The sequence below is a fragment of the Panicum virgatum genome, chromosome 3K (genome assembly GCF_016808335.1).
Source record: "Panicum virgatum strain AP13 chromosome 3K, P.virgatum_v5, whole genome shotgun sequence".
NCBI lineage: Eukaryota > Viridiplantae > Streptophyta > Magnoliopsida > Poales > Poaceae > Panicum > Panicum virgatum.
In genome coordinates this window covers 15996240-16023237 of record NC_053138.1, presented here as the reverse complement: position 1 = coordinate 16023237, position 26998 = coordinate 15996240, and the positions used below count along the sequence as shown (strand labels likewise).

General features: G+C 45.6%; 6 protein-coding genes across 10 annotated transcripts; 2 read left to right on the top strand and 4 right to left on the bottom strand.

Moving 5' to 3' along the window:
* Nucleotides 1-178: 178 nt before the first annotated feature.
* On the bottom strand, nucleotides 179-4751 carry LOC120697871. 3 transcript variants are annotated; one of them, XM_039981239.1, is made up of 9 exons: nucleotides 3973-4751; nucleotides 3277-3390; nucleotides 2703-2892; nucleotides 2477-2593; nucleotides 2204-2332; nucleotides 1762-1811; nucleotides 1573-1670; nucleotides 1136-1420; nucleotides 179-969 (listed from the first exon to the last, which is right to left on the bottom strand). In XM_039981239.1, the coding sequence occupies exons 2-9, from the start codon at nucleotides 3344-3346 to the stop codon at nucleotides 460-462; spliced, it is 1449 nt and encodes a 482-aa protein (XP_039837173.1). In that variant the 5' UTR covers nucleotides 3347-3390; nucleotides 3973-4751; the 3' UTR covers nucleotides 179-459. The 3 variants fall into 3 exon arrangements, with proteins under 3 accessions (XP_039837173.1, XP_039837171.1, XP_039837172.1); XM_039981237.1 differs by having other exon boundaries at nucleotides 2682-2892; nucleotides 3973-4746; XM_039981238.1 differs by lacking the exon at nucleotides 3973-4751 and adding an exon at nucleotides 3791-3953 and having other exon boundaries at nucleotides 2682-2892.
* Nucleotides 4752-6070: 1319 nt separating this feature from the next.
* LOC120697868 (ribosomal L1 domain-containing protein 1-like) lies at nucleotides 6071-7757 on the bottom strand. Its single transcript, XM_039981233.1, has one exon. It carries the CDS (start codon nucleotides 7708-7710, stop codon nucleotides 6445-6447), a length of 1266 nt encoding a protein of 421 aa, XP_039837167.1. The 5' UTR covers nucleotides 7711-7757; the 3' UTR covers nucleotides 6071-6444.
* Nucleotides 7758-7928: 171 nt separating this feature from the next.
* On the top strand, nucleotides 7929-10465 carry LOC120697869 (cytochrome c oxidase assembly protein COX19-like). 3 transcript variants are annotated; one of them, XM_039981235.1, is made up of 5 exons: nucleotides 7929-8207; nucleotides 8800-8905; nucleotides 9088-9176; nucleotides 9253-9350; nucleotides 10142-10465. In XM_039981235.1, exons 2-5 carry the CDS (start codon nucleotides 8896-8898, stop codon nucleotides 10266-10268), a joined length of 324 nt encoding a protein of 107 aa, XP_039837169.1. In that variant the 5' UTR covers nucleotides 7929-8207; nucleotides 8800-8895; the 3' UTR covers nucleotides 10269-10465. The 3 variants fall into 3 exon arrangements, with proteins under 3 accessions (XP_039837169.1, XP_039837168.1, XP_039837170.1); XM_039981234.1 differs by having other exon boundaries at nucleotides 7929-8225; XM_039981236.1 differs by lacking the exon at nucleotides 7929-8207 and adding an exon at nucleotides 8305-8354.
* A 1128-nt stretch (nucleotides 10466-11593) lies between these two features.
* Nucleotides 11594-14579, top strand: LOC120697867 (ninja-family protein 8-like). The gene is made up of 3 exons (XM_039981232.1): nucleotides 11594-11758; nucleotides 12194-13385; nucleotides 13923-14579. Exons 2-3 carry the CDS (start codon nucleotides 12311-12313, stop codon nucleotides 14282-14284), a joined length of 1437 nt encoding a protein of 478 aa, XP_039837166.1. The 5' UTR covers nucleotides 11594-11758; nucleotides 12194-12310; the 3' UTR covers nucleotides 14285-14579.
* Nucleotides 14580-16230: 1651 nt separating this feature from the next.
* On the bottom strand, nucleotides 16231-18084 carry LOC120700643 (aldehyde oxidase GLOX-like). The gene has a single exon (XM_039984892.1). The coding sequence runs from the start codon at nucleotides 18082-18084 to the stop codon at nucleotides 16231-16233; it is 1854 nt and encodes a 617-aa protein (XP_039840826.1).
* A 5486-nt stretch (nucleotides 18085-23570) lies between these two features.
* LOC120701252 (protein SPEAR3-like) lies at nucleotides 23571-25578 on the bottom strand. Its single transcript, XM_039985376.1, has 5 exons — nucleotides 25221-25578; nucleotides 24983-25087; nucleotides 24310-24374; nucleotides 24091-24178; nucleotides 23571-23973 (listed from the first exon to the last, which is right to left on the bottom strand). Exons 1-5 carry the CDS (start codon nucleotides 25455-25457, stop codon nucleotides 23875-23877), a joined length of 594 nt encoding a protein of 197 aa, XP_039841310.1. The 5' UTR covers nucleotides 25458-25578; the 3' UTR covers nucleotides 23571-23874.
* Between the last annotated feature and the right edge of the window lie 1420 nt (nucleotides 25579-26998).

The following is a 26998-nucleotide window of genomic DNA, read 5'->3' as shown; positions in this document are numbered from 1 at the left end:
GGTTTTCACATATTGCCAATAAATTGCGAGACGAATCTTTTGAGCTTAATTAATTCGTGATTAAACAATAAATTACTACAGTAAACATACGCTAATGATGGATTAATTCGTCTCGATAAATTTCTCTTGTAGTTTACGGACAAGTTCTGTAATTAGTCTATGTTTAATACTTCAAATATGAAAAGATTCTATTTCAAAAAAATAGTCACGAAAGAGTTATTGTTCGTTAAAACAAAATGGCATGTTGCCAAGTGTATTTTCTTCCAACAAAGGAAAAGTACAACCTAGTTTTCACTATTCCCTGTAAAGGCTATAGTATTCTATCATTCACTGTAGTATCTCTCTTTCTCCGGTGACTTCAGATTAGTAAGTTCCAGTTCATGACACTAAAGTAGACTTCAGGCACAAACATTTTTGCATGACCAAACCAACGATCCAGATCTCCAGATGACCAAATGATCAGCGAAATTTCTTGTTCCTTCCAATCTCAACGAGCATGGCCAGCAGGGCCTCGCACATCTCACTTGCATCAGCCTCAGTGCTGCCCTTCTTCAGCGTGGAGTACACCATCCAGGCGTGGTCCAGCTTCCTCTTGGGCCTCACCAACACCGATCCGGGCACCTCAGCGTCACGCCGAGTCACCAGCCCGTCACTACTCTCTCCATACCGCAGCCGCAGGTGGAGCGCGGTGACCGCCATCGCTGCCGACACAGGTGCAACCACAGGGACCTTTAGAGAGGCGAGCATTGACTCGACAAACTCGGATGCTGATGGGAAGAACCGTGGCAAGGGGAGCCATGGTAGAAGCTCGGCCTGGGCAATGCGGGTCAGTGTTGTGAGAACTGTTGGCGCGGTGCTGGCTTCGGTGTGGAAGGAGATAACCGGCAGCTCATCAACAGGGAGCTTGTGCTTGGAGATGAAGTCTTTTCTCTTGTCGTAGGTGAGGTCCTCCAAGGCCCTCATGTCACCCTGCAATTGTTCGCTTGTTTAAGACCCTGAAGTGGATGACATCATGAATGAACAGTCTGTAAACAACGGGTTTCTCCTTTTTCCTATCTTAAGTAATTGGCAGAGCTCCTACTCTCAAAGAAAAATGAACAATGGATTTGACTGAGTAACAATTCATGATGAGGACCTTGATTAGTCTGCATACAATGAGCTCCATGATTCTCCTTGCCTCCTTATCAGCGATCTGGCCTTCTCGAAGGATATCAGAGGCGACTGGGGAGCCACCATATGGGCTCTGAACCAATGCCAGGCCGGCAACCTTGCCCTTGAGCTCAGACCAGTACAAGGAAAGAGCTGCAGCTGCATCAACTCCACCTTTGCTATGGCCAAGGAGCAAAACTTTCTTACCAGATCCCCAGTAGAGCTCCTCAATGTACTGTTTCAGTTCCCACGCATTTTTCTCCACCGATGACTAGACAAAGCAACATGTAAGTACAATGAGTAATAGTAAGAAACACTAGCACAAGCAGCTGTTGCTTTAGGACATAATGCGAGATAAGAACGAAACCTATGCTAGACAAACTAGTGAGGAAAAACTTGCATGCAAACCTGCAGCTCAATTACCTCGCTATGAATTTTTGCAATATGGCAAGCCAATCCCATTTTTGAAAAGAATCTTTTCGTATTGGTGAAGTAAAGTGGACTGTGGTTGCTAAAAAGGCCTGCATAAAGGAGTACAGATGAGACAATTTGTAAGAAATGGCATTTACGGATCATTTGCAAAAACTTGTTACATTGTGAAAGATGTCTCACCAGGAATAAATAAGTAAACCAGTGTATCAGGCAGGCAGTGCAGACCATTTCTGAAACATAAAGCATATAGTATTGTTGGTCATTCTTGAAACTGATTAATCACTTTCAGTTCAACTTAATTGGTATGATCATAATTTTAACACTACAGTATTTGAAAATGAAAGCAATGCTAAAATAACGTGGTAATGTTTTTGTACAGAGTTCACTATAACTGGGAACTGAAGAAATTGATGTGGTGTATAGTATAGCAGTGGTGCCCATGGTGTCGCGTGGCACGTGTTGAGGTCGCAATCCAACTTGGTTGTCTTCAGTTGTTAGTAGTTGTCGTTGTTCGACCCTTTTGTTGGTGGGGTGGGGTGTTGTTTTGTTGTACTGCCCAATCAGGCTTTCTTTTTTCAATACATTTGACAGCTCTTCATCCTGATTTGTTTAAAAAAATCACCTGATCTCATTTAATATCTCCTTGAAGCGGCCTGTGCCATCAACTGAACAAAGCGATGCTCGAGTTCTTTGCAACCATCCTATGTCTTCACGAGATCCCTGTAGTGTTGTCCAGAAACGATGTAAGATCCTGTGACCAAAATGACATATTTTAGAACTAATTAGAATAAACAAGACTGGGTTACACCATCAATGGCCTTTTGAGTCCTCAAACTGTAAGGTGCACACACCCAAGCAAAATATAGAAGTCTGAACAGAGAAGGCATTAACTAACCTAGTTAGTTTGGCATGTACTTCACTTAAAAACAGACTCCACTGATCACGCACATGGAACGCCAATCTTCGTACCACCCCGAAGCCATGCAAAAGATAGGAAGACCTACCATATGATCTGACACCACAAATAGTTGCAAAGTGGATGTGAGACATAGGGCAAAAACACATACTTACTGATTGATGAAGGTATAAAAAAACTGAACCTTTGATAAATAGCAGAAAACTTTTTTCTGAAAATTGTGCCTTCAGATATTCCATTTGCAGTCTGCTCTTCTGTAGTAGTTTTACTAATAGATAATGCATATGCCTCTTCATGAATATATCCTGTAGTGCCAGGCAGTGATCCTCCATGACTAGCAGAGAATTGTATTTCAAGACGTTGAGGAATCCAATCAATGTACCCAAGCAAATTTTCTGGCAAGATAAATGAAAAATACATAAAAATAAAGAAAAACACAACAAAAACACCAATTTTCAGGTTTCTCCTAGTTTAGAGAAGCATTTGTTTCTTTTAGTGGCAATCAAGCACATCTTATGCAGTCCAAACCTCTGAAGGTCGGACCATATTGCCTCCAAAAGAAAAGGTTCAGCATCTCTCAAAATGAAAATCTAATATTACTATCCAGCAGGGAGTAGTCAAGCATCAAACTAATTGTGCTCCATATAAACTCAAGGAACCCTGTAATTAGGAACTTATAATTTAAAAATAGCAAAAGAAACAAGACCCACATGAGCACTGAAATCAGCATGCCCAAATCCAAGGTGGTTTTGTTAAGAGATACAAGCTCAAGTTGGCACCTATCAATTCTGTCAAGTATTGTCTTAACTGCCAACCAAGGTTCAGGAAGCGTGAAAAATAGTCCTCCATCTATGTCACAGATAGATGCATCGACCCTGATGATACATTTTTACCTAACAAAAGAAGAAGAAAAAACACGTCAAGAGTTCAGTACCTCTATAATAGATCAATAACTAATATGAAAACCTCTATGGCACGGTGAAAAATGTAAAATGTGTAGCGCTGTTTAAACTAACAAAAATGGTCTGCACTACTAGCATAGCGACTTCCTCTTCCAGCATCTTGAAAAATGTAAAATGTGTAGCGCTGTTTAAACTAACAAAAATGGTCTGCACTACTAGCATAGCGACTACCTCTTCCAGCATCTAACAGACTTAGAAAGGATTTAACGGTGGAGGTTTCACAGAGCTCTAGCTTGTGAACAAGTCAAAGGTGCACATTCCAGCTACGAGAGCCCAACCAATTGACTTTAATTCCTGGATCAAATAAATCGAAAGCCTGCTCGCAGCTTACATCCAAGAATCCAGGTGAGCAGACGAGATCGAAACAAGGAGCAACTTGCATCAAACTCCTAGACAGAAACTTCTCCCGTTCACACACGCGGGCATTTCGACAAACAGTTGGAGCGCATACCACTGGTACTACCGACTGCGGTCCGCGCCAAATCGCACGTACAGGAAAGAAGACCGCTGTACCTCTCCCGGAGAAGCAGGAAGGAACTCCCTGGAGGCCTGGACGCTGCTCGGAAACCCGCTGCCGCCGGGCAGTTACCACGAGACTCCCAGACGATCTGGGACTGGGGTGGCGTCAGAGGCTCCAGGCAGCACGGCAACTCAGGGCTCAGGCTTCGAAACGGAAGAGTGAGAGAGAAGAGGCGCGCGAGTCAAAAGGAGCCCGCGGCGATCCGGGAGCGGGAGCCGTGGGGTGGGATGGGCGAATGGGCTTATCCGGTGTGACCGGTGACGCGCGCGCGAGGGCGACCACACGGGGGGGCGCGCGCATGGGCGCCGCGTGGTGGTGCGGCGCGGCTGCCAGCCGTGGCGCACCACGCGTGGGGGGGCGCGTGCTGCGCTGCGCCCCCAGCCTTTCCGGAACGCGAGGCCGCCGCCCGCCAATCGCGGCCGGCGCGAGGTCGACGGGCGGGGCCCGCGGCCACTCGTCGCCTCACCGCCACCGCAGGCGCTCCAGCAGCGGGGCTTCTCGCCGTCTCGCGCCTGGGGAGGGGAGGTCGACAGGCTGCTCTTGGAGTCTTGGGTTGGGTCGCTCGCACGTCGCCTCCGAGATCGACGCGCCCGATCACGCCGCACCCGCGCCCGCGCCCGCGCCCATCTCTTCGACCATGCCGCGTGCGGTATTCGACGGGTGGCAGCCCAGAGATGGCGCGACGCGAGCACGTCGCGCCGTCGTGATGAAACAGGTTTGACTCCGCTCTTATCCGCGGCGAAGCTTGGCATCTGGCGCCGGCAAGCTAACTGCAGTTGACACGGGTGCCTCCCGGCTCGGTCTCCACTGGGTGGTTGCTTGGAGAAGAGGATGATCCCGAAATTCCGAATTCTGAACCTGCTGACGCGTCTCGGACTGACCGTAGCGCCATCCGGTCCATCTCATACGACGTGAACTCCTCGCCCAGATGCTAGGTCGGCTATGGACGCCCAGCTCGATGCTCGCGATTTGTAGATACTATAATTCAAATTAGCCAGTTTGTTGGCTGTCTTCACACATAAGACCACTGGTCACCCTCAATCCTTAGCATTGAACTTTACTTGATTTGGCTAAGATCCGGGGAACTAGAGCAGTCCAGAGAGCAACTACACAAGGCAGGAGAGGCAATAGCGAAGCAAAGCCCTAGTTCAATCGAGGATGGATTCATTGAGAGGAAGATGATTGGTATGGGAAGATTGATCTTTTACTAATGGAGCACCTCCGCCCTAGCCTTGAAGTTGAACATACAATAGTCAAGCTGCAAGTTCAATGAATCACAAAAGCATCACCACTCATCTTCCAAGCAGTGTTCTTCCAACTTCCAAGTCGTTGCTCTGTGTCTCAAGAAAGAGGCAATGGTATTATTTGAACTTTTGAAGCAGGGAACAGAGACTGCTGAACTGAAAGCAAGATTATCAGTGCTCATGATTAGCGGATCCAATTGTAACATCTCCTGATACAGAGTATCCTAGGGCAGAACTTCATTGACTTTTGATCAGGGGAGCCAAAGCAAAATCGAAGCACCGATGCCTCGGTAAAGCTACTGGCATGTGGCATCTCATGGAAGCGTTAATTTCAAATGTGTTCAGAACTTCAGATATACCAGTACAACCATTCGAGGAAATTTACTATCACTTCGGACAGAAACAAATTCCAACTCGCATTAAAAAGGTTCATCAGACTTAGCATGAAAAAGTACAGTACCAGTATTCATAGACTGTCATTCCAGTATGCAACTAGTCTAAGATTTGGGAATACATCGAAGCATGTGCGAAGATTTTTTTGGCAGGATGTTCAACACGAATGTAACTTGTCTAAAATGGATTATATGTGAAGATTTTCTTGCCAGGATGTTGTCTAAGATCCTGGATCTTAACTACGACATATTCTAAATTTCCAATGTATGTAGCCCATAATAAAATTGAAAATATTCATCATATGTTGTGAAGTAACAATTTGTATTGGTTCAGTTAACAACATAATGGTCGTGTTAAATCTAGATAATGGTGACATGGTGGGAGAAAATACGCAAGTCTGATAATGCAAATAATGCAGCCAGTGAGCCAGGGCAGCACAAGTGATCGCAAGAGGTACTTCAAAGAAGCCAGGGTAACACAAGTATATTCTCAGATGGACACAAAATTGTTACGATTTGAATGGAGTACATAGTCTTAGCAATAAACAGTTTCACCACACTATTATTAACCCAAAGGCTTCAGCTACTAAGCTAGCAAAACCTGAAGATGAAACTTCAGAAGAAACCTGTTGGACCAAATGTATAGCGTTCCATGGTAAAACTGATAGGCGGTCTTCTCAAGTTAAGCAAGGCTCCCCATACAACATGGAACCTGGACAAAAGATGATTCTTCAAGATGATTACAACTAACCCAGTTCATCAATTCTTTGAATCTGCAGCTGGCCTCAATGCAGAACGGGCATCTCCAGCACCAATATCGAGTGTAACCTTATACTCTTACCTTGCTCCTTGTCTTCTTGATCTTGCCATCAGATTTCTCCCCCTTGCTCTTCTTATCTTCGTGGCTTTTATCTGCTGAGACTTCACCATCACCCTTCATGTTCTTCTTTTTCTTCCCCTCTTCAATCTTCCCCTTCTTACTCTTGTTCTTATTGTCCATACTGGGTTCTTCCACCTCATTTTCCAAATCGCGCTTGCCCTTATCTTTACCCTTCTTGCCAACCTTCTGGCCCTCATCAACAGAAACCACAATACTCTTCCTTCGCTTCTTTTTCTCTGTCTCCGCCTGAACTTCTTCCTGCATTTCAACATCCTTAATCTGCTCCTTCTTATTCCTCTTCCTCTTGCCACTCTCATTGGCAACTCCCTTATCATCATTGGCATCAGCGTTCATCAATGCCTTCTTCTTCTTGTCAGTCTTCTTCCCCCTAGTCTCCAATTCCGCAGCATCAATGACCTCCCCAGATTCAACTTCCTCAGGCACCTCAATCTTCATACCCAACTCTGGCACAACCTGGTAAATTGGCAGGGCAACTGAATCCACAGCCTTCAGATGCAGCGCCCTAACATTGGCCCACTTCTTTGGCACCTTTTCCGCAGCCGCCTCCACCGCAGCCATCACATTCTCCACGATCTCCTCTTCCTCCATGTCCAGCCTCCCAACTTTGATCCCCGAGCAGGTCCCCGACCGCAGGTAGAGAAAAGTGGAGCCCAGCACCTTGCGGACCTGCTCCGGCCACCCGACGCGGGTGAAATCGACTCCAATCGGAGCCTTCTTGGTGGAGTAGAACGCCTTCCCGAGGACGCGCGGCAGCAGCGGGAGGATGGCGCGGTCGGCGATGAAGAGGTCGTGGGAGGCGGCGAGGCGGCGGCGAGACTCGTACGGGCGGTAGTCCGTGCGGAGCGTGGAGAGCGGGATGACCTCGGAGACGGGGAGGCCGTGGAGCGACTTGGACGCATCGAGGAGGACGGAGGCGGGCGGGGACCGCGAGTTGGGGCGGTCGTCGGAGATGACGCAGACGGAGGCGCCGTCGTGCCCGACGACGGGGTGTGGGAGCGGGAGCAGGCGAGGTTTGGTGGTGGGCGAGGCGGGGATGCGGCGGAGCGAGAGCTGGAGGACCACGAGATCGTCGCGCTCGTCGGCGAGGAGGTTGGGGGGCGCCTCCGCGGCGCGCTTCTTCATCCACTTGGTCAGGGAGGCGACGGCGCCGGCCACCGTCTCACGGGACACCGGGTGTGGCGGCTGCGGCGACATGGCGGCGGCGCGACAAGAGAGCGAAGGGGTTTAGGGTTTGATGCGCGATGGGAGGAGGAAGAGCACATTTTATACGACTTCAAATCATTTGCCTGAACTGCTCCCTATGGCAAGTGGGTCCAAGGGACACATATTCGAAAATGTCAGAAGCTGTATTTGGGCCGAGCTCAGTGATGCAGTAGCAGCCAAGTCCACAAGAGCCCACAAACTCCGAAGGCTCAGACGCCAGCCCAGCCCAGCCCAGGCCAGGCCACCTCACCTCGACGGAACGCGGCAGCCGCCTACGGTGGCAGCAGCACCGAGCAGCGACGGCCGACGGCGTCGATGCGGGGGCGGGCGGCTCTGGGGTCGCGCATCAGCCACGCGTGGGCGTGACGGGGGCGGTAGTTGCGCGCAGCTGGGCCGAGTAGCGGCGTCCCCTCCCTACGGGCCGAGACGCCGAGTCTCTCACTGCCGCGCCGCCGCGCATTCTCACAGGCCCCAGGCGCTGCCGTGAGGTGTTGTTCTACTCTCAGGTTATCACCCGTCGCAGATTAGACATCCATCCACTTTGGATCGATTCGAAATGTAAATATTTTCACTCTGTTGATTTGTGAATGCAAGACCAGTATCATATGAAGCTTCGAACTAATTGGATTGAACCGGTATGCCTGGTTTTCAATCTGCTATATGGGTGACCGTTGGCTTGCCTTCGATTCGTAATGCATGCATATCGTACAGTATTGCTAGTCTTCTGGATACATCAGTATGTTCTGATATCTGGCTACTACTCCTTTGAAGTTTGGTCCTCTGTCCATGGATGGTTTCAGTTGTCCATGGATGCATCTAGCATCTTCATAGCCTCATGCATCCGGTGGTAGCTATTTGTTGTTGCAACTTAGAGAATACTTAGCAAAAAATGCATGTATTGGGTATTCTATTGTTGTCATACTTGTCAATATTTTGGTTGTGTACTGCAAGGTTGTCCACTTGTCATATCATCCGACAGTTTGTTTCAAATGGATAAACATGGCATTCAATTATACAGAATTGAAGTTTCAGTTAATAATACCACACTTACCAGCTATAGTGTCTATTGTGTTGTTGCAGTGTTGAGGCATTGGACGCAATTGCTAGAGATCCGACTTTATTCTTGGAAGCCTTTGTTCTTGATTGTTCCTGATCGAAACATTATTTTTTTGGCAAATGAGTGCCGGTAAGGAGGTGTACTGGTCCAGGGTTGACCTCTTAACATTGCTTCCCATCTATTATTCATTGTTTTTGTTTGCATTAGGCATCTGTTACAAGTTTTTACAGTGACATCTCCTCATGTATATGTTGTCATTCCAAATTGCAGTATTAATATGAAGATCTGAATAACAATGTGAATTGCCACAGGTGGCGCTTTTGGTGGAAATAGGGGGGTGAGGCCTGTACCTCCTGAAAAAGGTGTATTCCCATTGGATCACTTACATGAGTGCGACTTGGTAAGGCTGCAGACTTTCTTTATCAATTACCATTGTGATTCTATACTTGTTATATGAATGATGACTGTTCAAACAGGAGAAGAAAGACTATCTTGCTTGCCTGAAATCTTCAGGATCCCAGTCTGAAAAATGTCGGCAGTTCTCAAAGAAGTATCTGGAATGTCGAATGGAGAGGTTAGTATGCTTAGTTCTTATTATCTACATACTAATTTTAGAGTTGTAAAAGTTATCATGATATAGATACACAACTTCGCTTTTGGCATATCAATAATTTCCTAAACCTAGCGACAATTAAGTTTTTGTGGTTAGCACACTACATACTATAAAATTAATGATCAAGGAAACTGTGCAAACATATTATGGATTGGAGTTTCTGGATAGTTGCCCTATTGCTTGGAATTAATTCTCTGTCCTACACTCATAAATGCTTTCAATATTTTTATTCTCTATTTTGACAAAAAATATTTAGTGTGATTGATAAATATGTTCTTTTTTGGGCACATGTGCTGATCTGCAAGCTACATCATGTCCTGATCCGTTTTCAGTTGTTGAGGGAAGTAACTGCTATGGCTACAATAACCCATGTCAACATGTGCAGTGTGCCTTACAGAGTCGGTGTTTGGTAATCAAGTGAAGCGATCAGTATGCCAAACCACAAGTGGGCATGCAGCTACTACTTTTAGGGCACGTTTTGGTGCTGCACTGATTGTTTTGAGATAGTATTTCGCTGTTCTATCTTGGGAATTCTTACTAGCCCTGGCGTGAGCTCTTACCAACTTTGATCTCTGAAATTCAGTACGTGAGCTCATCATAACATGGTTCACTTAGCATTAAAATGTTTGCTGGTCCATAACAAGATATACTTTTTGCATCTTCTTTTTCTGTTTGCTTCTGCACTTTCCATTAAGATTTCAAATCATTGTTTTCCATGTGTGGTGCTAAATCTCAAATTTTGTCTTCCTCAGAAACTTGATGGCGAAGCAAGACATGTCAGAGCTTGGGTTCAGAAATCTGGATGAAGTGGATACAGCTCCTTACAAGAAAGGCAAACTGGAGACCCTTCCTAATGAGGCAAAGGAGAAAAAAAAATAGCTGCTTGATTTCGATGTAGCTTCTGTATTTTTCTGATGCAAGTTGTTCATCCAGGAGATCTGTCGAGACCTGAGAGCAAAGAAAGGCTTAATAAAAAGAAAAATGGTAGCAAATTTGTAACCAATGCTGAAACTTATCTATTTGTTGCTCTGACGTTCCTAAAAAGATATATGATCGGGCTGCAGATTATATTGACCATAAACTGTTTTCTCTATGTATAGAAAACATGCATTGCAGAGCATGTTAAGTTATTGCGTAAATTGCATCAGTGTTCACTAAATTTTTTTAAGGGTTTCACACAGGTCCCTGAATTATTAATTTGTTTTCTCATAATTATTAATGCTTCAACATTTACATAAAATCTTGAACTACTTTATCCAAAATATTGCATCAAGTTTGAATAGATGCTTGATCTTGTATTTTAGATTTCTGACTAAATTAATTTAATATTTTAAATATGCTAATCATGCGATCTTTAACAAAAGTAATGAACAGAATAAAAAAAAGGTAGTGAAGCACATATGCTGACTTTCCCCCTCCTATGCTTTGAGTTCCAGTAGCGGGCCTGTGACAAGACAGCACAATAGTGGAGTATTTTGACTGAATGTAAGAAATTAAATGCATTTTTCTCCCAATTCATGCATGCACTTTTAGAAACGTTTTGAAGCACTGTGTTACTTATAATAAACTCAAGAAATAAGATCCAATATGTATATATTTTTCCTTTTCTAAAAAATCAATTATATTATATCAATGCACTTGTTCAACAGTTTTTGGGAAAATGTTGAAACAATATTTCAAAATATTGACCCAGATTTAGTAATATGTTGAGCCAAGTGTTTCAGGATGTTGATGGTGAAAAAAATCAATCAACATTTTGAATCTATCATTTCACCATTTCATATTTACAATTTCAACATTTCGAGCTTACAATTTCAACATTTGAACATAAAATATTGAACATGTGCTAAAAAGTGTTGCCATATATATTTTATAAAATTCTGAATTAACCATTTACAATTTTTGGAAGGTCTATATTAATCTTTTTAAATCAACAGAAGTATTTGAATAAATCCATATAAAATAAAGATAGTATTTTTTTGAGAAATATATAAAAGAAAGATAGTAGAATAGAAAAGGAAAAAAATGGGGGAAAACTAGTCTCCCCAGATGACCGAATTGGGCCTTCTGCTGCTCCCGCGTGCTGTGATGCTTTTCCTGAGCGCGGAAGGAATCATGGGCCGGGGGCTTATTGGATGGGCTGCTGATTATAGATGGAGCCATGGAGGATCTCTATCTAGTATGTAGGACAGTAGGAGTCCGCTACCTTACGAGTTACGACTTACGAGCCCCCACGGAAGTGCCCCTTCCTCTCTCCTCTTTCTCTCTCTCTCTGACTCTCGCTCGCTCGGCTGCCTTCCAAGCGGCGACGACTGGGGAGTGGCGCCGCCCGTGCCAGTTCTTCGTCGGGCGCTTCGTCGGCCTACAAGGTATGTCTGTCCTTTCCCTTCCCTTCCTTTCCTGCTGTGCGAATCGAACACCCAAACCCCCTAACATGTGCTATTTGTATTCGGATCTACCATGGATTTTACCTACTAACTTCGACTTTTTTTTTGAAAAAAATTATTGTACACCCATGTCCTATACTGGGTCCGCCCCTGAGTCCTAGTTTAAGTCCGTCCCCTGTTTGAAGGCGCGTTCTGATGAAATGATTACCGAAACATAAGACATATCCCTGTTCTAGGATGCCGGGCCTTGATTTCCTGTGTAAATCCCATGATTTTCCTTGTGAAATGCTGTTAAATGTTAGTTATTTTGCGTTTGTGTGTGTGTGTGTGCATGTGATGAATTGCTTTGTTAAGTGATTTTTAGTTAATTTATGTTTCCACATGTGACGAATCTCTTACGTAAGGTATTTATTGCAGGGATGATGCTTTGAATGGCTGTAAGTATACAATGGCACGGTCTATGTCATCCTAAGAGTGTGTGAAGAATAGCCTGTAACTACGCATACCTATAATTACAATTACCAATAACTGGAAATGGAAGAGGAAAATGGCCTTGAGCTTAGTTTGGGCCTCTCTTTGGGCGGATCTTCTGGGAAGGCTAAGGCTAGAGACGCTCCTCTAGAACCAAAAGCAGAACCTCAAGTGGAAGAAAGCAGTAGCAAAGTTGGTTCACAAACTCCTGATGCTTCTTTTGGGAAGTATTATCAAACAAACCCTGAGAGTCAAGAACACAATAGTAAACAGAGGCATGGTCCTGTTGCACCACAATTTGGGAATTTCTGGGGACAACCAGGGAGTTCCTCTGCTCCAGTGGTAGATGGATCCGTCGAACCAGTGGGCCTTCAGCCTCAGCTTCCCAGGTATCAAGATGGGAGGATGTCAAATAACAGTGGAAATAATTCTGAGGAACAGAAGCCAGTCTTAAGTAACCGCAACTTGCTTTCTGAAGAGATGAGCTTTCAGAAGAAGAATCAGACATCTGGTGACCAGCCTGATGCATCTAGTAAGAGCTCTGATGGGGGTGCGAAAAATGCACCTATCTCAATTAGTACGGATGATGGTTCAACTGGTGAAAATGAGGATGTTGTGGAGTCAGAAGCAGAAGGTTCGAATTCTTGGTTGGTTGCACAGCGTGAAGACAGTGCTAAGGGCTCCATTGTTAACAAAGGATCTGATAGGAAAAGATCTGCTGATGCTGCTGCTGTTGGTATTCAAGGAAAGAGGCAACCAAGTTTCTCAGGAAGTGAGGCAAGCTCAGGAAAGCTGCCGCCTGGCAATCCATTGTCTATGCAAGCATCAAATGTAGTGGCTGTGCCATACCAAGTCCAAGCTCAGGTGTCTGGTCCTCCTACCGTAACTAATGCACAGAATTTTCACTCAGTATGTCCAGTGCAGTTGAGGCCACCTACAAATGGTGGGCTAGCTGTCCAGACAATGAGTAGTGCCTCTCAGGTTGCTTTTGGTTATCCAGCAGTCCAGCTACCGACACTTGAGACGAGCTCTTCATGGGCTTTCGGTGCTCCGCCTCAGGCTGTGTCTTCTTTTGCTGTAAAAGACAAAGCTGAGCAAACGAATTCCAAGCAAGCTGATGATAGCAAGAGACCCCAAGGTTAGTGATTGCGTTCCTTTCCCAGAGAAATAGGGGGGAATCCTTCTGTTTGTGATTTTTTAATGGTTATTGTTAACAGCAAAACAGATCTCTCTACCACTAAAAAGTAAAAAACAGATCTGTTACCAGAAACTAGAGTTAAAACACTTGATTGACATATAACCTGTGTCTATTTAGAAATACATTTTAGAGAAGATTTAACATCCAGTTCCATCCCAAGGGTCCTTGTTGGTTCCACAATATGTGTGTTTGGTATGATTGGCGCATACTGTGGCTTGTCATTAAGCTCATTTAATTTTACAATATTATGATGACCTTGTTTGAGATAACTGTACGAGTCTTTTCTTTATGCACGGGCTGCCAATAATTTGGTAATACAAACTGAAACATAATGCAAGGCATCCCATACTGAGCATATGTACTTTTATTATGTTTGCTGCCAAAATTATCCATGCATGTTTGAATATTTTGCCAGCTAATCATACAGACCGGCAAGACTGATTTGTTTTGCTCTTTTCTTTTTTTTGCAAACTGCAGAGGCAGGTGCTTCTTCATCTGTTCACATGGAAGATGAGAAGAAGGCTGAGAGGGCGCTCCCTCTTATGGGTTCTGCTATAAGGCCAGGCATCGCGCCAAATGTCAAATTTGGAGGTTCTGGATCATATCCTGACCTTCCTTGGGTTTCTACCACTGGTACTGGACCAAATGGTAGAACAATATCCGGTGTGACATACAAGTTTGGTAGAAATGAGGTGAAGATAGTATGTGCCTGCCATGGCACTCACATGTCCCCAGAGGAGTTCATGAGGCATGCAAATGCAGATGCTCCGGCCCAAGAAAATAGTGAAACTTTGCCAGCATTCCCTGTCGGTAACCAAGCAGCGTCTGCTGAAAACTAATTTGCCTGTTTGAGAGAATGCTTGACTAATAATCGCTGCCCCCTTGTGTCTATCACCAATTCATTGCAATACTCTGTGTTCACCTCATATTGGTATTTATTATGCAATTCTAGACGCTTGGTATTGAACTATGTTTGAGGATAGAAAATGTGTATTTTTAGCTTTGTATCTTCAAGCAAGATTTACCTAGTTCTGAGTTCCTCTATCCTCACACCACATGGAGTATTGATATGCTAAGCCAAGTCACCTGGTCGTAAAGCAGAATATTCAGCACATTATTTGAACTAGATAATTACTTGGAAGTTTATCCGTTTTCTTGGGATGAGTTCTATGATTCCTGCTATTTGTTCCGTGGTACTGCATTTTTCTGCATTTCAAATCGGAATGGTGGCTGAATGGTGGCTGTATCTTGAAGGCACAATTATAGAACTAAATTTTCAGCAAACACCTGTTGCTTTTAATCATTATCTGATCGTCAAGCAGACGGGTGCAATGTAAACTGACAAGCGCTGAGATAATCAGCATACAATGTCCCGAACAGTTGCATTAGTCCGTCATAATTTTTTTATATTTCGTTGGCAAGCTACCTTGAAGTTACATACTTACATATTCCGTTGGAGTGCGGTACAGGCTCAGGAATTTCCTGCCCACTGCACTGCGACAAAGCCATTCATACAACCAGCAAGCCTATTACACGAGGTGTGATGTATCCATTGATGGGTCAGCAATCTTCAACATGCTGAGGCCATTAATCTTCCTATACTCCGTCGAGTAAGCACTAAGCAGATAAATTTCACTGTTACACAGATCACCCAGACTTCTAAATGTTACACAAGCTGGGTAGATGCGATCGACCTCTTGAGGTTAACCACTCTGACACTACAGCCGCTTTGTGTTTTCCAATAGCACCTGTTTCAGTATGACGGCCAGCAACCAAGGTACCACATGGGGCATTGAGAAGTTCCAATGTGTCAATAGGTCAATGTAAACAGAAAATAAGCTCAATAAACTGCATACGAGCATAGTGGAAGATCAACAAGAAGTTGTGTACCTCTCGGATGTAAGTTGCAATTGCTTTGCACCCTTCTATGGCAAGTCCCATTACGTTTTCAAATGTATCCATAGGTAATTTGTATCCATCTTGAAAAAAAAAACTTTTCAGCTGCTTCCTTTTGCAGCAAACTATCACAAAAAAAAGTATTTTAAGAGAGCAAAATTGAAATTTATAATTTTGTTGTGCACACACAGAGAGACTACAGGAGTTACGGATTTGGAACGATAATGCTTGATCTTTTTACCTGCAGTAGAGTCACCTTGTCCATTTTTGCAATAATACCAACTGTGACATCTGGACCCCCAGCACTTTCTTCTAAGTAATTCAGACCTGATATAGCACAATAGAATTACTTTGAGTTCTGTTTGTACCGTACGATTCTTAGCTTATCAACGATATGAAAAGAGTAGTTAGCTGTCTTGCCGAGCAAAGGATTAGAACACAGATACCCAGCACTACAAGATGTGACAATGTCTCGCGCGCATTGGAATCCCCGGCATCTGCAAGAGCTAGCGTTGCAACATTGATGCATGCTGACCTTGTTCCTGTTATACACATGGTCATGCTCCAGATACGGCAATCAATTTTAAGCACAAAGTATCATTCGACCGCATACTACGCTTTTGAAGATCAACGTTACCATCCGCTTTCTTTCAATCTTTGCACATGTTCAATTCAAGCATTACGTTCTAGGCTTGTTGCGCTATGCTACTATAGCTATGTTCATGTAAGGAGCCAAGCATACGAACCGCATGATCACAAGTACAGAGGTAATCTGTTCGATCTGACTTCCCATAAACCTCGATCCCTACGTAAAATTAAACCACAAAACCGCAAAGCCAACACACACACACACACACACACATCGCAAGTTCTAGAGCAACAGTAGTATTCACAGGATCTTCACCCACGCAGACACGCTCGGCAAGCCCTTGGCCACCACGGAGACCAGGTAGTACCCCCGCGGCGCCAGCTCCGGCTTCCTCGGCGCGTCCACGGTCACCGTGTAGCTCCGCCCCTCCTCAGCGAACGTGGTCACCGGCAGGATGAGCATCCGCTGGTTCATGGAGTAGCCGTGCGTGGTGAAGGGTTGCGCGTACATGGTGACCATCACGTCCGGCTGCCCCACGGGCTCGGACGGCATGGAGAACCGGAACGTGAACGGGGAGCCGTACCGCATCCCGTCCGCGGGCACCGACGCCGCGTCGATCCTGGGGCGGCTGCCGACGCGGTCCTTGCTCAGGTACGGCGGCGAGAAGCGCTCCACGCGCACCTCGGTGGGGAAGTCGACGCCGCTGAAGTTGTAGGCCGCGTTGGTGTTCCCGCCGGCGACGAGCACGCTGCCGTCGGGGAGCACGGCGCTCGTGGAGTGGTACATGCGCGAGATGGTGGAGGAGGCCAGCGGCCGGAAGCGCGAGCCCTGCTCCTTGCGCGGCGAGTAGAGGATCGGGGTCAGGATGGGCTGCCGGGCGAAGCCCCAGCCCGAGCAGCCCTTGGCGGCGCCGTTGAGCAGCAGCAGGTCGCCGGTGGGGAGGATGAGCATGTTGCCCATGACGCGGCCGATGGGCATGTCCTCGGTCTCCCACCGCGGGTCGGGAGCGGCCGGGTTGATGCGGGCGCAGTCGCGGAGCGCGGGCTTGAAGGTGTTGTTCTCGCCGGAGCGGAAGGCCGTCTTGAGCGCCCCGCCGCAGATGATGACCACCGGGTCGGGGTCGCCGGCGGTGGCGTTGCGGAGGTCGAGCGGGAGGAGCGCGGACATGGCGGACGCGGGGTAGTTGCGGCTGCCGCCGGGCAGCTTGGGGAGCTCGCGCACGATCTTGCCGGCCTTGTAGTCGAAGATGACGGAGCGGTCGTTGGCGAAGAGGAAGAGGTTGCCGCTGGGGAGGAGGTTGACGAACGGGTACAGGTTGTTCTCCGCGTCGTCGGTGGTCTGGCGGAGGAACGGCATGTAGTTGGCCTTGTCGTTCATCCGCCCGGGCGCCGGCACGAACTCGTAGCCGAAGGCGCGGCGGCCGCCGAAGACGATGAAGCGGCCGTCCGGGAGCACCTGCTGCGTCGCGTACCACCTCCCCTCCGCGAAGCTGTTGGGGCGCTCCAGCCAGTCGCAGGTCTCGCACGGGCTCAGCACCCGGACAACCTTGTCGCCCTCGAAGTAGCCGCCGGTCTGCACCAGGTTGCCGTCCGCGTCGAACGCGCCCGACGAGCACCAGGTGTCCGTCAAGATCTTGAGCGGGCGGAGGCCGCCGGTGTTGTAGTCGAACTCCACGGAGTGGGCCCAGCAGTCCATGGTGCCCTCCTCCTTGGCGCGCGGGTCGGTGCGGCAGTTGTCCTGGGGCAGCCGCATCAGCGACCGCCCCGTGGTGCTGGTGTCGAACATGACGGCCCGGCCGTGGCGCATCACGGCCATGTGCATGGGTGACACGCCCGAGTTCTCGCTCACGATGGTCCACTCGCCGACCGGCCCCTCGCCGCTGGCGGCGGCGACCTGCACCGTGTCCTGCGCGGCCTTGCTGAGCGGGCCCGAGGGCGGCACCCTCGTGAGCCCCGTGGCGGTGGCCGGCGCGGCGCCCTTCTCCTCCTGCTCCGTCTGCACGGGCGCCGCCTGCTCCTCCGGCCCGTCGAACGCGTTCTGGAAGTAGTCGCTCTCGGACCGCGGGCTGAAGATGTTGAAGATGTCGAAGAACGCCTCGCCGGGGGAGGCCAGCAGGAGGACGCCCACGGCGAAGGCCGCGGCGCGGGACCCCATCGTTGCGGCGCTGGTCTCTCCCTTCCCTCCGGCCTCCTCCCGTGACCGTCCCGGCTAGGGATCGCTGCCTCCATTCCTCTTTTTATCTGGAAGCTTTAAGCTCCGCCGCTAATTATCCCGGCGACTAATTTTGGGTCGCCTCCGTCGCTCTACCTCGCCGGCCGCGGTTTCTTTCAAGCCCCGTTGGCTTGGCTGTGCAAAAATAGCTGGCGCCGGCCGCGCCATTCTCACGGGAGCGCTACCGCAGCGGCCGTTCCAACAGCGTCGTCGTTGCTCTGTTTCGTCACGTCGTCTCGTGGTCCATGTCCAAATTGTTCTGCTAAATCTCCATAGTTTTCCTATGATTCGGACAGATGAACTTCATTCCCTTTAGAGTAACTTGTTTGCTTGAGCTCTGCTAATCTTCATACGCACACATTTTTGCCAACAGTGCTTGCTCTATTTCTGATCTCGATCCGGGTAATCTCACATTTTCGCATTGCGACATTGCATAGCAACACACAGCACAATAATCCAAATCTTACAGAAGGGAATAAAATAACTACTACTTGCTGATCTGTTGAGCAGATGTTTCTTACTAATCCACATAATCAACCTCTTTTTTTCTTCTCAAAAGCATGCGTCGCACACGATCTCTCTCTCACACACATGTCTAAGATGTTGGAGCCACCCTCCTTGACGAATAAATATTCAAGAGACTTTTGAAGGACTATAGGATGATCACAGCCTCAGCTCAAGGTCCAGGCCCCGTGGATTGTCATGGGCGTTATTGGAAGCGGCCCCCTTGCAATCACCATGTTCATCTTCCTGCAAAAATCGGAGAGCAGCCGTGATCAGTGAGTTTGATACCCTATGCAGTTGAATAGCACGCACATGCTGAGCTCCTTCCCTAGCTACAAAGCTTGAGTAATTCAATGTTCACATGAGCATTAAATTCAATTCGCCTAGCGTTGCTTAGACCAAAAAAGAAAAAAAAATCGAAGCACATGTATTTCATGCTGCTACCGAGAACAGCAGCAGGGGGTCTGTGTGCTTTGTGTGCGCAGCAGGTCAGCCATGCATTCAGTCTAGAAAAATGAGAACAACGATCTAGATATATATGTACCTTATGTTCAGGAAAGAGCTGCAGAGTTCTAGTAGGCGCTGTGTAGCTTGGCAGCTGATTGACATTAGCTGCTGCTGCTGCTGCTGCTTCGGAGGGGCTTGGATGCCTGTTCACATTGCTCCTTCCAAAATGTTAATTAGTCCCCTATTCCAAGAACATGTGTAAACATGGGAAATTGATCATGTATAGATGTGTGTACCTGGCCAAGGGAACGATGAACAGTCCACGCATGTTTCCGTTTGGTCCATATGACATCTACAATAAATCAGAAACGGGGTCAACTGTCAACCCTACTTGAGACCAACATGTATATGCATGCTAATAGGGGCATAAGATGTAAGAGAAAGTATTATTATTATCATCACAAATGAGAGGTCTGAACAAAGAAACAAACATTGGAAACAGAAAAAGACAACAACGATGCTTTCAGTTTTGAACAAACTCTCAACCATATAGGCCCGTATATATACCTAAAGTATGGAGGACTGTATATAATATAGGCATTGAACTGAAGCGCGATAGCAAGAGGACAGTAAGATGCAAGCAGTGGGGTTGGATGGGGGACAGTTCGATTGCCCTACTCCGAAATTAAAAAAAAATTATCACAAAGATCATCAGAGTTGTGAAATACATGTCTCCTCGATCACATCTATTGCAACATGAATCCTTGATGATGTAAACCTAACCACAAATTACCACAGAATTCGGACGAGGTTGTTGGTTGGGCAACAAGCCCAGTATAAGCCAGATACTAGGGTTGGAGGCCATTTCGGCGACATGCTTCACTCGATACAGATCAATTCCCGTAAAAATGCGTCAGGTAATTAATTAAGCAGATAAGTAATCCATGAAATGATGATACAAAATACAAATTAAAAGCCATGCGGGAACCACACAAAATGGATCATACAAGGGCGTTTACAATTAAATTTCGCGAAAAGAAAAAAAAGGTGCGCTACTTACCATGCCTTGGAGACCAATACCTGCAGGTCCAGAAATTTGTGCCCTGCTAAAGGGATTGCGCAAGTGCTTGTCTTTCATCATTTCCTCCTCCACCCTCATCTTCTCCAGCTTGGCTATCCCCACCCCTCGTTTTGGCTCTCTCATCAGCCTGTCCAAGTAGCCTTTGCCAGCGGCCCTTTTGCCGTTCCTACGGTTGCCGCCATCGCTTGAACTGCTTCCGTCCATGGCCATGGGTACCTGCAAAAGAACAGAGGCATCCGTAAAAGATACTACAAGTTATTAGCATTGTCTATGCAAAAGTAGATCTAGAAGCGGAGGAGAAAATTTTTACTGCACGAGTACAATAACCAGTATCGTATCTAAATATCTAATACCACAAAGGACGACGACTTCAAGTTTGCTCCCCAATAATAATATTTTTCACTAGCGCGCCTCAATGCAAGCCCGTGTACAGGGTGGTAATGGGCCATGGCTCTAGTGGCCTCTTCACAGCCCAATAAGACCCTTAAAATTTTTAATTCAAAAATACATATGTTTAGAGCCCGGCCGTTTTAGGACCCGATCCTTAAATTTTCTAGTTCAAAATGTTGGGCCCTTTACCACCCCTACCCGTGTATATATAGCGGCGCCAGACACACGGCCCCGCCACGTGTATAAATATAAAAGTGTGGCCTCAGCCCGACGTTCATAATTTGATCGATTTGCTGCAATCTTATGCTCGCTCCCGCCATAAATGCATATATATTCGTAGCTGATATTTTCGCTCATGCTTTGGTAGAGCTGTATTGTAGTCGTTTATAGTAAGCTGCAATGACTTAATAAAGACAAGCATCAATGCGAATTCTGGATGCATATCAACTAGTGCTGTAAATGTTCATGCATATCTACTAGTGCTGTACTGTACGTACGGCATGCTGATGTTTTTTTTTTTTTGAGAAATGATGATTTGTTTGGTGGAGTGCGGCGGAGATTTCGACTGGGCCGGCCAAGGGCGCAAAAATGTCGAAGCGGTTGCTCGGCCCACGCGGCCTTGGGCAGAGTCGGTCGGGCCTTAGAGATTGGTGACGGCCTGCGCGGTTCTCTCTCGGTCGCATACCTTTTTCAGCAGATGGACGAGGACGAGCAACAACAGGTGGCGACCGCGGCCCCATCTCCCCGCTGGCCGGCCGGCCGCCGGAGGGGTCGACGGGAAGATGGACGGGGAAGCGGTGAGCACCTGGCAGACTAACTAATTAAGCTACTCATGAATCATGATCTACCAAGGGTTGCTTAGCGATGGAGGAGTAGTAGTAGATCGAGTACAGGCACTCAAGTCTCAAGCATTTGCGGCTGCAAATGCAGGAAGCAAAAAAATCGCCGGCCGATGCACACGTGCGTAAGATCGATGGCACGGCGGCAAAGATTCCATCAGAAGAAAAGACTCGGCCGGTCCGGCCGGGGTCCTCTCTAAAGGGCGAGCCTTTGCAACTTGCACTTCTGGCACCATGATTTAGCAGGTGGGCCTGCGATGTCGTCCCAACTTCTCTAGATACACACAATTACATATGCATAGCATATATATCGGTGCCATTACACACACACACACACACACACACACACACACACACACACACACGATCCGGAATCAGATTAATGAAGCCTCCTTTTATTTGGCGGTTGCTTAGTTTTGAGCAAGTTGCAGGAAGAGCGCGCGTCCCTTCCCGCTTTCGAACTGGAGGAGACTTGTTCAAAAATCCCAATTACGAACACATGCATGCGATGATTACTTGGATCGTTAGCTAGTTTAATACTGCAGCTTGAGGATTTGGGGGGTTGCAAAGCTCTCGTACGTTGAGATCTCCTCCGCGTACGCATGCAGCTAAAGGCTTCTCTCATCGTCTGTGTACCGTTGGATTATATTGTGTAGTCGATCTTCTCACTCCTTCAGACGCGATTGGAGACGACTGATGCAGTACCGCGACTGCTGCGTATCACCAATCAACAATATCCTATAGCCTTTCATCACTACCGATCATGCATGTACAAGAAAGGTCAGGCATGAAGGACAACATCCTGATCTCTCGATCAGTGTCAGATTACAAGTGTAATATATATAGCTCGCCATGATTTTGTGATCTTGCAGCCTTTTTTCCTGGAAAAAGCTAGAAGCCGCATTTTTGTTTTTCAATTAGTCAATCCAAGCTTGCATATGGACTATTAATATAAAATTACACTTCCACTACTTGAGAGATTGAAAACATGAGAACGAATGCACGGCTCATTATATTAAATCACTTATTAAGTGGTGATTATTTATATATATCAAAGGAGTTGGATAACCTGGTTGTAACTTAGTTATATACAAATATATATGTTGTCTTTTAATTTGAAGCATTTTCCATAACAAATATCATGAATTATATCTGAGGAAGAGCTAGTGGCCAAGAAAAATATCTTATTGCGCAAGAGACTCCGATTCAATACAAGAATACAATTAGAAAAGCACACTAAATCATAGAATACTTATGAAAAAATATATAATTACTAGCTAGCCCGGTTCAAGTACACGCAAGTTGATAGATATATCGAAGATCTGCACTGTGAGTACTCAAAGGTGCAAAGTTTTATAAATATCTATACATACTCGATCATGAAATTCATATTTAGCTAGCTAGCACGAGCTACATTTAAGATAGATTAGGTTCACACATGTGATAATTACAGTGCACATAATTCTTTTTTTTTCCTCAGAGAGCACGTGCATGGATTCTGAATTTTAACAAAAATATCACCTTGCATATATATACTACCTCCGTCCCAAATTAAAATAATCCGTTCTGGTTTTCAATATATACATATATTTTTCTATGCACATAGATGTACACTATATCTAGATACATAGCAAAAAATTATATATCTAGAAAAGTCAAAACGAATTGTAATTCGGGATGGAGGGGGTATATATAAAAGATTGTGATCCCATCCATTCATGAAAGTCTTTGATATGCACAATAATGTAACTAAGATTGTCTACAAGAATTATCAAAAGGTAAATACACACATATCAATCCGAATGCAAGAACTGCATAAGAGGATATATAAGATATCGTCGCCACATCATGTACAAGATAGCTATAGCAGGCAAAATGCCCCAATCCCACGTACAGTTACGACTGAGAAAGCACGTACATTGTTCCAGGTTGTCTTGATGAAAATCTGCATGCATGCAAAGTTTTCAGTGTGTATATGGTGAGACGACACCATGGAACATTCATCAGCATCATTCTCACTAGCAGCTATCTTCGCCTAATTTTCTTTATCAGGAATTAATATTCTGGTGTGGACCGTACCGAGAGGATGCATCAATATTCTGCTTTTCTGAATTGAGCAATGTCGATGAATGCTGCATCACGTATCCATGGATAGATTGCAACATCACTGTGAGAAAACTACTACTAATTCTATGCTGCCAATGTTTACACAACTGTACAAATTAACTAGCTAGCCAGCATCACCAAATCCAGCTATGCTGGCTGTCCATTGTTTCAGTAACTCAGTTACACATCGGTCATACGGTGCAGTGACTCAAAGAATTGCGCACGTGCATATTCTTTTTCTTATATATGATCCCATGCATGCATTACACACAAGACTGCAAGCACTCTAGTTCTTGTGGCACAAATAATATAATCAGGCGTATAGCTTGACTGAGGTACGTAGAGGGCGTGCCAGCATATTTTCGATCATAGCTTGAGCTCAAGGTCTACCTCTTGGTCATCTAAGTTTGGCGAGTCCACTGTTTGATTTAGATCGTATGGCGGTCTATTCAAGCAAACGGATTCCTGCAGAAGAGAAGTTGGCAACACACCACTCATCAAATAAGCTAAGTTAAAGAAAAAACAGAAACTATATTTTTACACTATCTAGCACATAGATTACATCAAACATAAGTACCGTACCTCAGGTTCGAAGAGCGGCAATGTGACGTTGTTTGGATGGGAATAATGTGCTTCTGAACCATACATGGCGCCATGGTAATTGGGTGGCCTGAAGGTACATACACATAGGAAATAAATGCATATGCTCACATATCAATGCATTATCGGTGTCTAGGAGGATCACAAGTTCAGCTGGTAGACATGAAGCCTTGACTCCTTTCACATATATATACGACTCACCTGATGATGGGATTAGTTTGAAATGCACCATATCTTATGTCTCCTGATCTCTCTCCATAGGCCATCTGCGTACAAGGCCACATAATTGAGGTTAGGTCGCCACACCAGCTGATGTGAGATATGCAGCCAGGCAGCCAGCTGGCTAAGGCCATCACGTGCATATATGGCAGAATAAAATCTCTTGATCTGCAATGATACTCTCTTGTTCATCTTTCGGTGCTAGGAATAATTATATTATTATATGCATTCTTGTTCATCTTTTAGGCTTCATGATCTATCATTCCTTGCATTGGCCCAAAAGTAATATATGATGCATTCTTGATTTACACTAGTACATAAGTACTTGCAAAAACACCTAAGAACCCCCCAACCCCCCCCAAAAAAAATGGGGCAACAAGACCGTATTTTTCGCTAGCTTTTCTGATCTCATGTCATTCTGCATATATAGTGATCAACTAATTTATCAAAAGAAAAGTATGAATATTTATCCCAGCCTGATAATCATGGAATAATATATATCTGAATTAATGTATATAGCAATTCAGAAAATAGCAACAGCATACAATGCTTTAATTTCGTAAGGTAATTTGAATGGTCTCTGCTAGTACATATATAGTTCTTCATACACCCGTTGAACTATTCTATAAAAAAAAACAGTCGCATTAAGCTGTACCGTAAGATTTGGATGATGAGTTGGGTACGAAGATGAAACACCGATGTTAGCATGGATGGGGAAGGAAGGAGACGACGGCAGCGAGTGAGAGAACCGCGGTTCTTCCTGCTCAATCAAATCAATTACATACAAAATCATCACATAAAATCGGGAACTATACGGAACTTATTAATTAATTTGACTACGGTACCAACAAAAAACCATGGAATCAAATTATCACATATGACTGAACGATTACCAAGTTGAAGCTACCAGTTCTTTGGATCGGAGGCGGTTGGCCAAGCGGGTGGTGCAAGTACTCGGCCATCTCACTTTGTATCCTGATCTTCTCCAGCTGGGCTACGCCGAGCCCTCGCTGCGGCTGCCTCGGCTTGTCAGAGCTGCTGTTGCCGCCTCTCCTGCCCTTCCTGGAGCCAGATGATCTTCCCCTTCCCCATTCTATGCTGTCCCCGGACCCGGAGTTGCTTGCACTCATGGATCCCGGGTCCCGGCCCCTTGGTAGCTGGACTGCTAGACGGCTAGACCTAGAAGAAGACCAAGAAATGGGAGCAAGCTAGAAAGAAATTAAAGGAGGAGATGGGTGGTGCAAAGAAGCCTCTTAAAGCGAAAGCGAGAGATCGCCTTACACGTTCAATACCCCCATTAGTTATTAAAAGGAGACAGCAGATTTTTCTCAATATTTTATTGGATTTATTAATTTAATCCATGTAGTGGCATGGCTCACTAGCATAGATAATCACCACATGTGCTCCACAAATCATTATGACTAAAACAAAAGGAGAAAACAACTAAATTTGGCTCCTTGATTTTGATAGGCTCGGAGACGATCTTGGGGCATCTTTGTCAGCAAATTAAAATGCACCACTGATAACTTAGAAAGTAATTACGAGCTCCTCAAATTTACATGGAACTAGCACAGAAACAAATGGTGCACAAAATTTTGTTTGTTACTACTCCCTCCGTTTTTATTTATATGTCGTATTAGGTTTGTCTTAAGTCAAACTTGATTAATTTTGACCAAGTCTATAGAAAAATATAGCAATAACTATATTATCTAACATATGTACTATCAACATATACTTCATGGTGGATTCAATAAAATAAATTTGGTATCGTAAGTTTAGTTAAAGTTTGGTAAGTTCGACTTAAGACAAACGTAATACAATATGTGAATAAAAATAGAGGAAGTAATATATATAGTCTCATCCTTCCAATAATAATGATTCATTCATAGAGGTAGCTGCCTTTAATTAAGAAATGCTTCTTGGCCAGTAAGTGAACTGAAAATCTGGGATCTTGTATACTTGACGTTGCGTCAAATCCTAGCACAAAGAGGAAACAATGTACTCCCACGGATTCGAGGTTGAAATGATAGTTTGGAATTCCACTATAATATCAGGTGATGTCTTCTTGCTTGGTACTATTTACCAACTCTCGATCTCTCTAAACTAGTATGCAGCTGAGTGAAAACCTCGTGTTCCTACAGCATCCCATTTGATAATACAATAACTGAACAAAAAGCAGCAATACACAAAATCAGACAACTGGTGGTGGAGGAGAGACGGACATGGAAGCAGAGGATTTCCAAGTGCCAAAACAAGGCACAATAAAAACTAATAAAGCCATACGCGCATGATGGGGATTACATGACAGCATGTACGTACGATTATCTGAAAGGGATTGGAGCGGAATCGATTTAGTAATGGTTGGAGGGGAGGGCGAGATGGGGAGCAAAATCTTCCGGGCGATCTCGGGAATCAGAAGCTTCGCTGGTTGCTGCATGGATCAGACTCAGCTGGCTCGGATCGGACATGGGGTGTGGGTGGGGATCGCAGAGTAGGTGGAAAGGATCGTCCTCGATACAACACAAATCACACACTGGCATATATGTTATCGATCAGGGAGGGCATCGTCTGCATCTCTAGCTAGCTAGCATATTTGCCACTTGCTCGCTGCTACAGTTCCGGTCGTAGATTTCGGTTTCACGTGCGGCCTGGATCTCTGGCGCCCTTGCAC

What these genes read in the sequence shown, in the direction of transcription:
- LOC120697871 (XM_039981237.1), bottom strand. Translation starts at nt 3,346, where the DNA reads ATGGAGGACTATTTTTCACGCTTCCTGAACCTTGGTTGGCAGTTAAGA. An exon ending in ATACTTGACAGAATTGATAG is followed by an intron (nt 2,893 to 3,276) that starts GTGCCAACTTGA and finishes TTATCTTGCCAG; the next exon opens with AAAATTTGCTTGGGTACATT. An exon ending in GGTTTACTTATTTATTCCTG is followed by an intron (nt 1,671 to 1,761) that starts GTGAGACATCTT and finishes TCCTTTATGCAG; the next exon opens with GCCTTTTTAGCAACCACAGT.
- LOC120697868 (XM_039981233.1), bottom strand. Translation starts at nt 7,710, where the DNA reads ATGTCGCCGCAGCCGCCACACCCGGTGTCCCGTGAGACGGTGGCCGGC.
- LOC120697869 (XM_039981235.1), top strand. An exon ending in ACTTACATGAGTGCGACTTG is followed by an intron (nt 9,177 to 9,252) that starts GTAAGGCTGCAG and finishes CTGTTCAAACAG; the next exon opens with GAGAAGAAAGACTATCTTGC. An exon ending in CTGGAATGTCGAATGGAGAG is followed by an intron (nt 9,351 to 10,141) that starts GTTAGTATGCTT and finishes TGTCTTCCTCAG; the next exon opens with AAACTTGATGGCGAAGCAAG.
- LOC120697867 (XM_039981232.1), top strand. Translation starts at nt 12,311, where the DNA reads ATGGAAGAGGAAAATGGCCTTGAGCTTAGTTTGGGCCTCTCTTTGGGC. An exon ending in TGATAGCAAGAGACCCCAAG is followed by an intron (nt 13,386 to 13,922) that starts GTTAGTGATTGC and finishes TGCAAACTGCAG; the next exon opens with AGGCAGGTGCTTCTTCATCT.
- LOC120700643 (XM_039984892.1), bottom strand. Translation starts at nt 18,084, where the DNA reads ATGGGGTCCCGCGCCGCGGCCTTCGCCGTGGGCGTCCTCCTGCTGGCC.
- LOC120701252 (XM_039985376.1), bottom strand. Translation starts at nt 25,457, where the DNA reads ATGAGTGCAAGCAACTCCGGGTCCGGGGACAGCATAGAATGGGGAAGG. An exon ending in CTCATCATCCAAATCTTACG is followed by an intron (nt 24,375 to 24,982) that starts GTACAGCTTAAT and finishes CCTTGTACGCAG; the next exon opens with ATGGCCTATGGAGAGAGATC. An exon ending in TGCCGCTCTTCGAACCTGAG is followed by an intron (nt 23,974 to 24,090) that starts GTACGGTACTTA and finishes TCTCTTCTGCAG; the next exon opens with GAATCCGTTTGCTTGAATAG.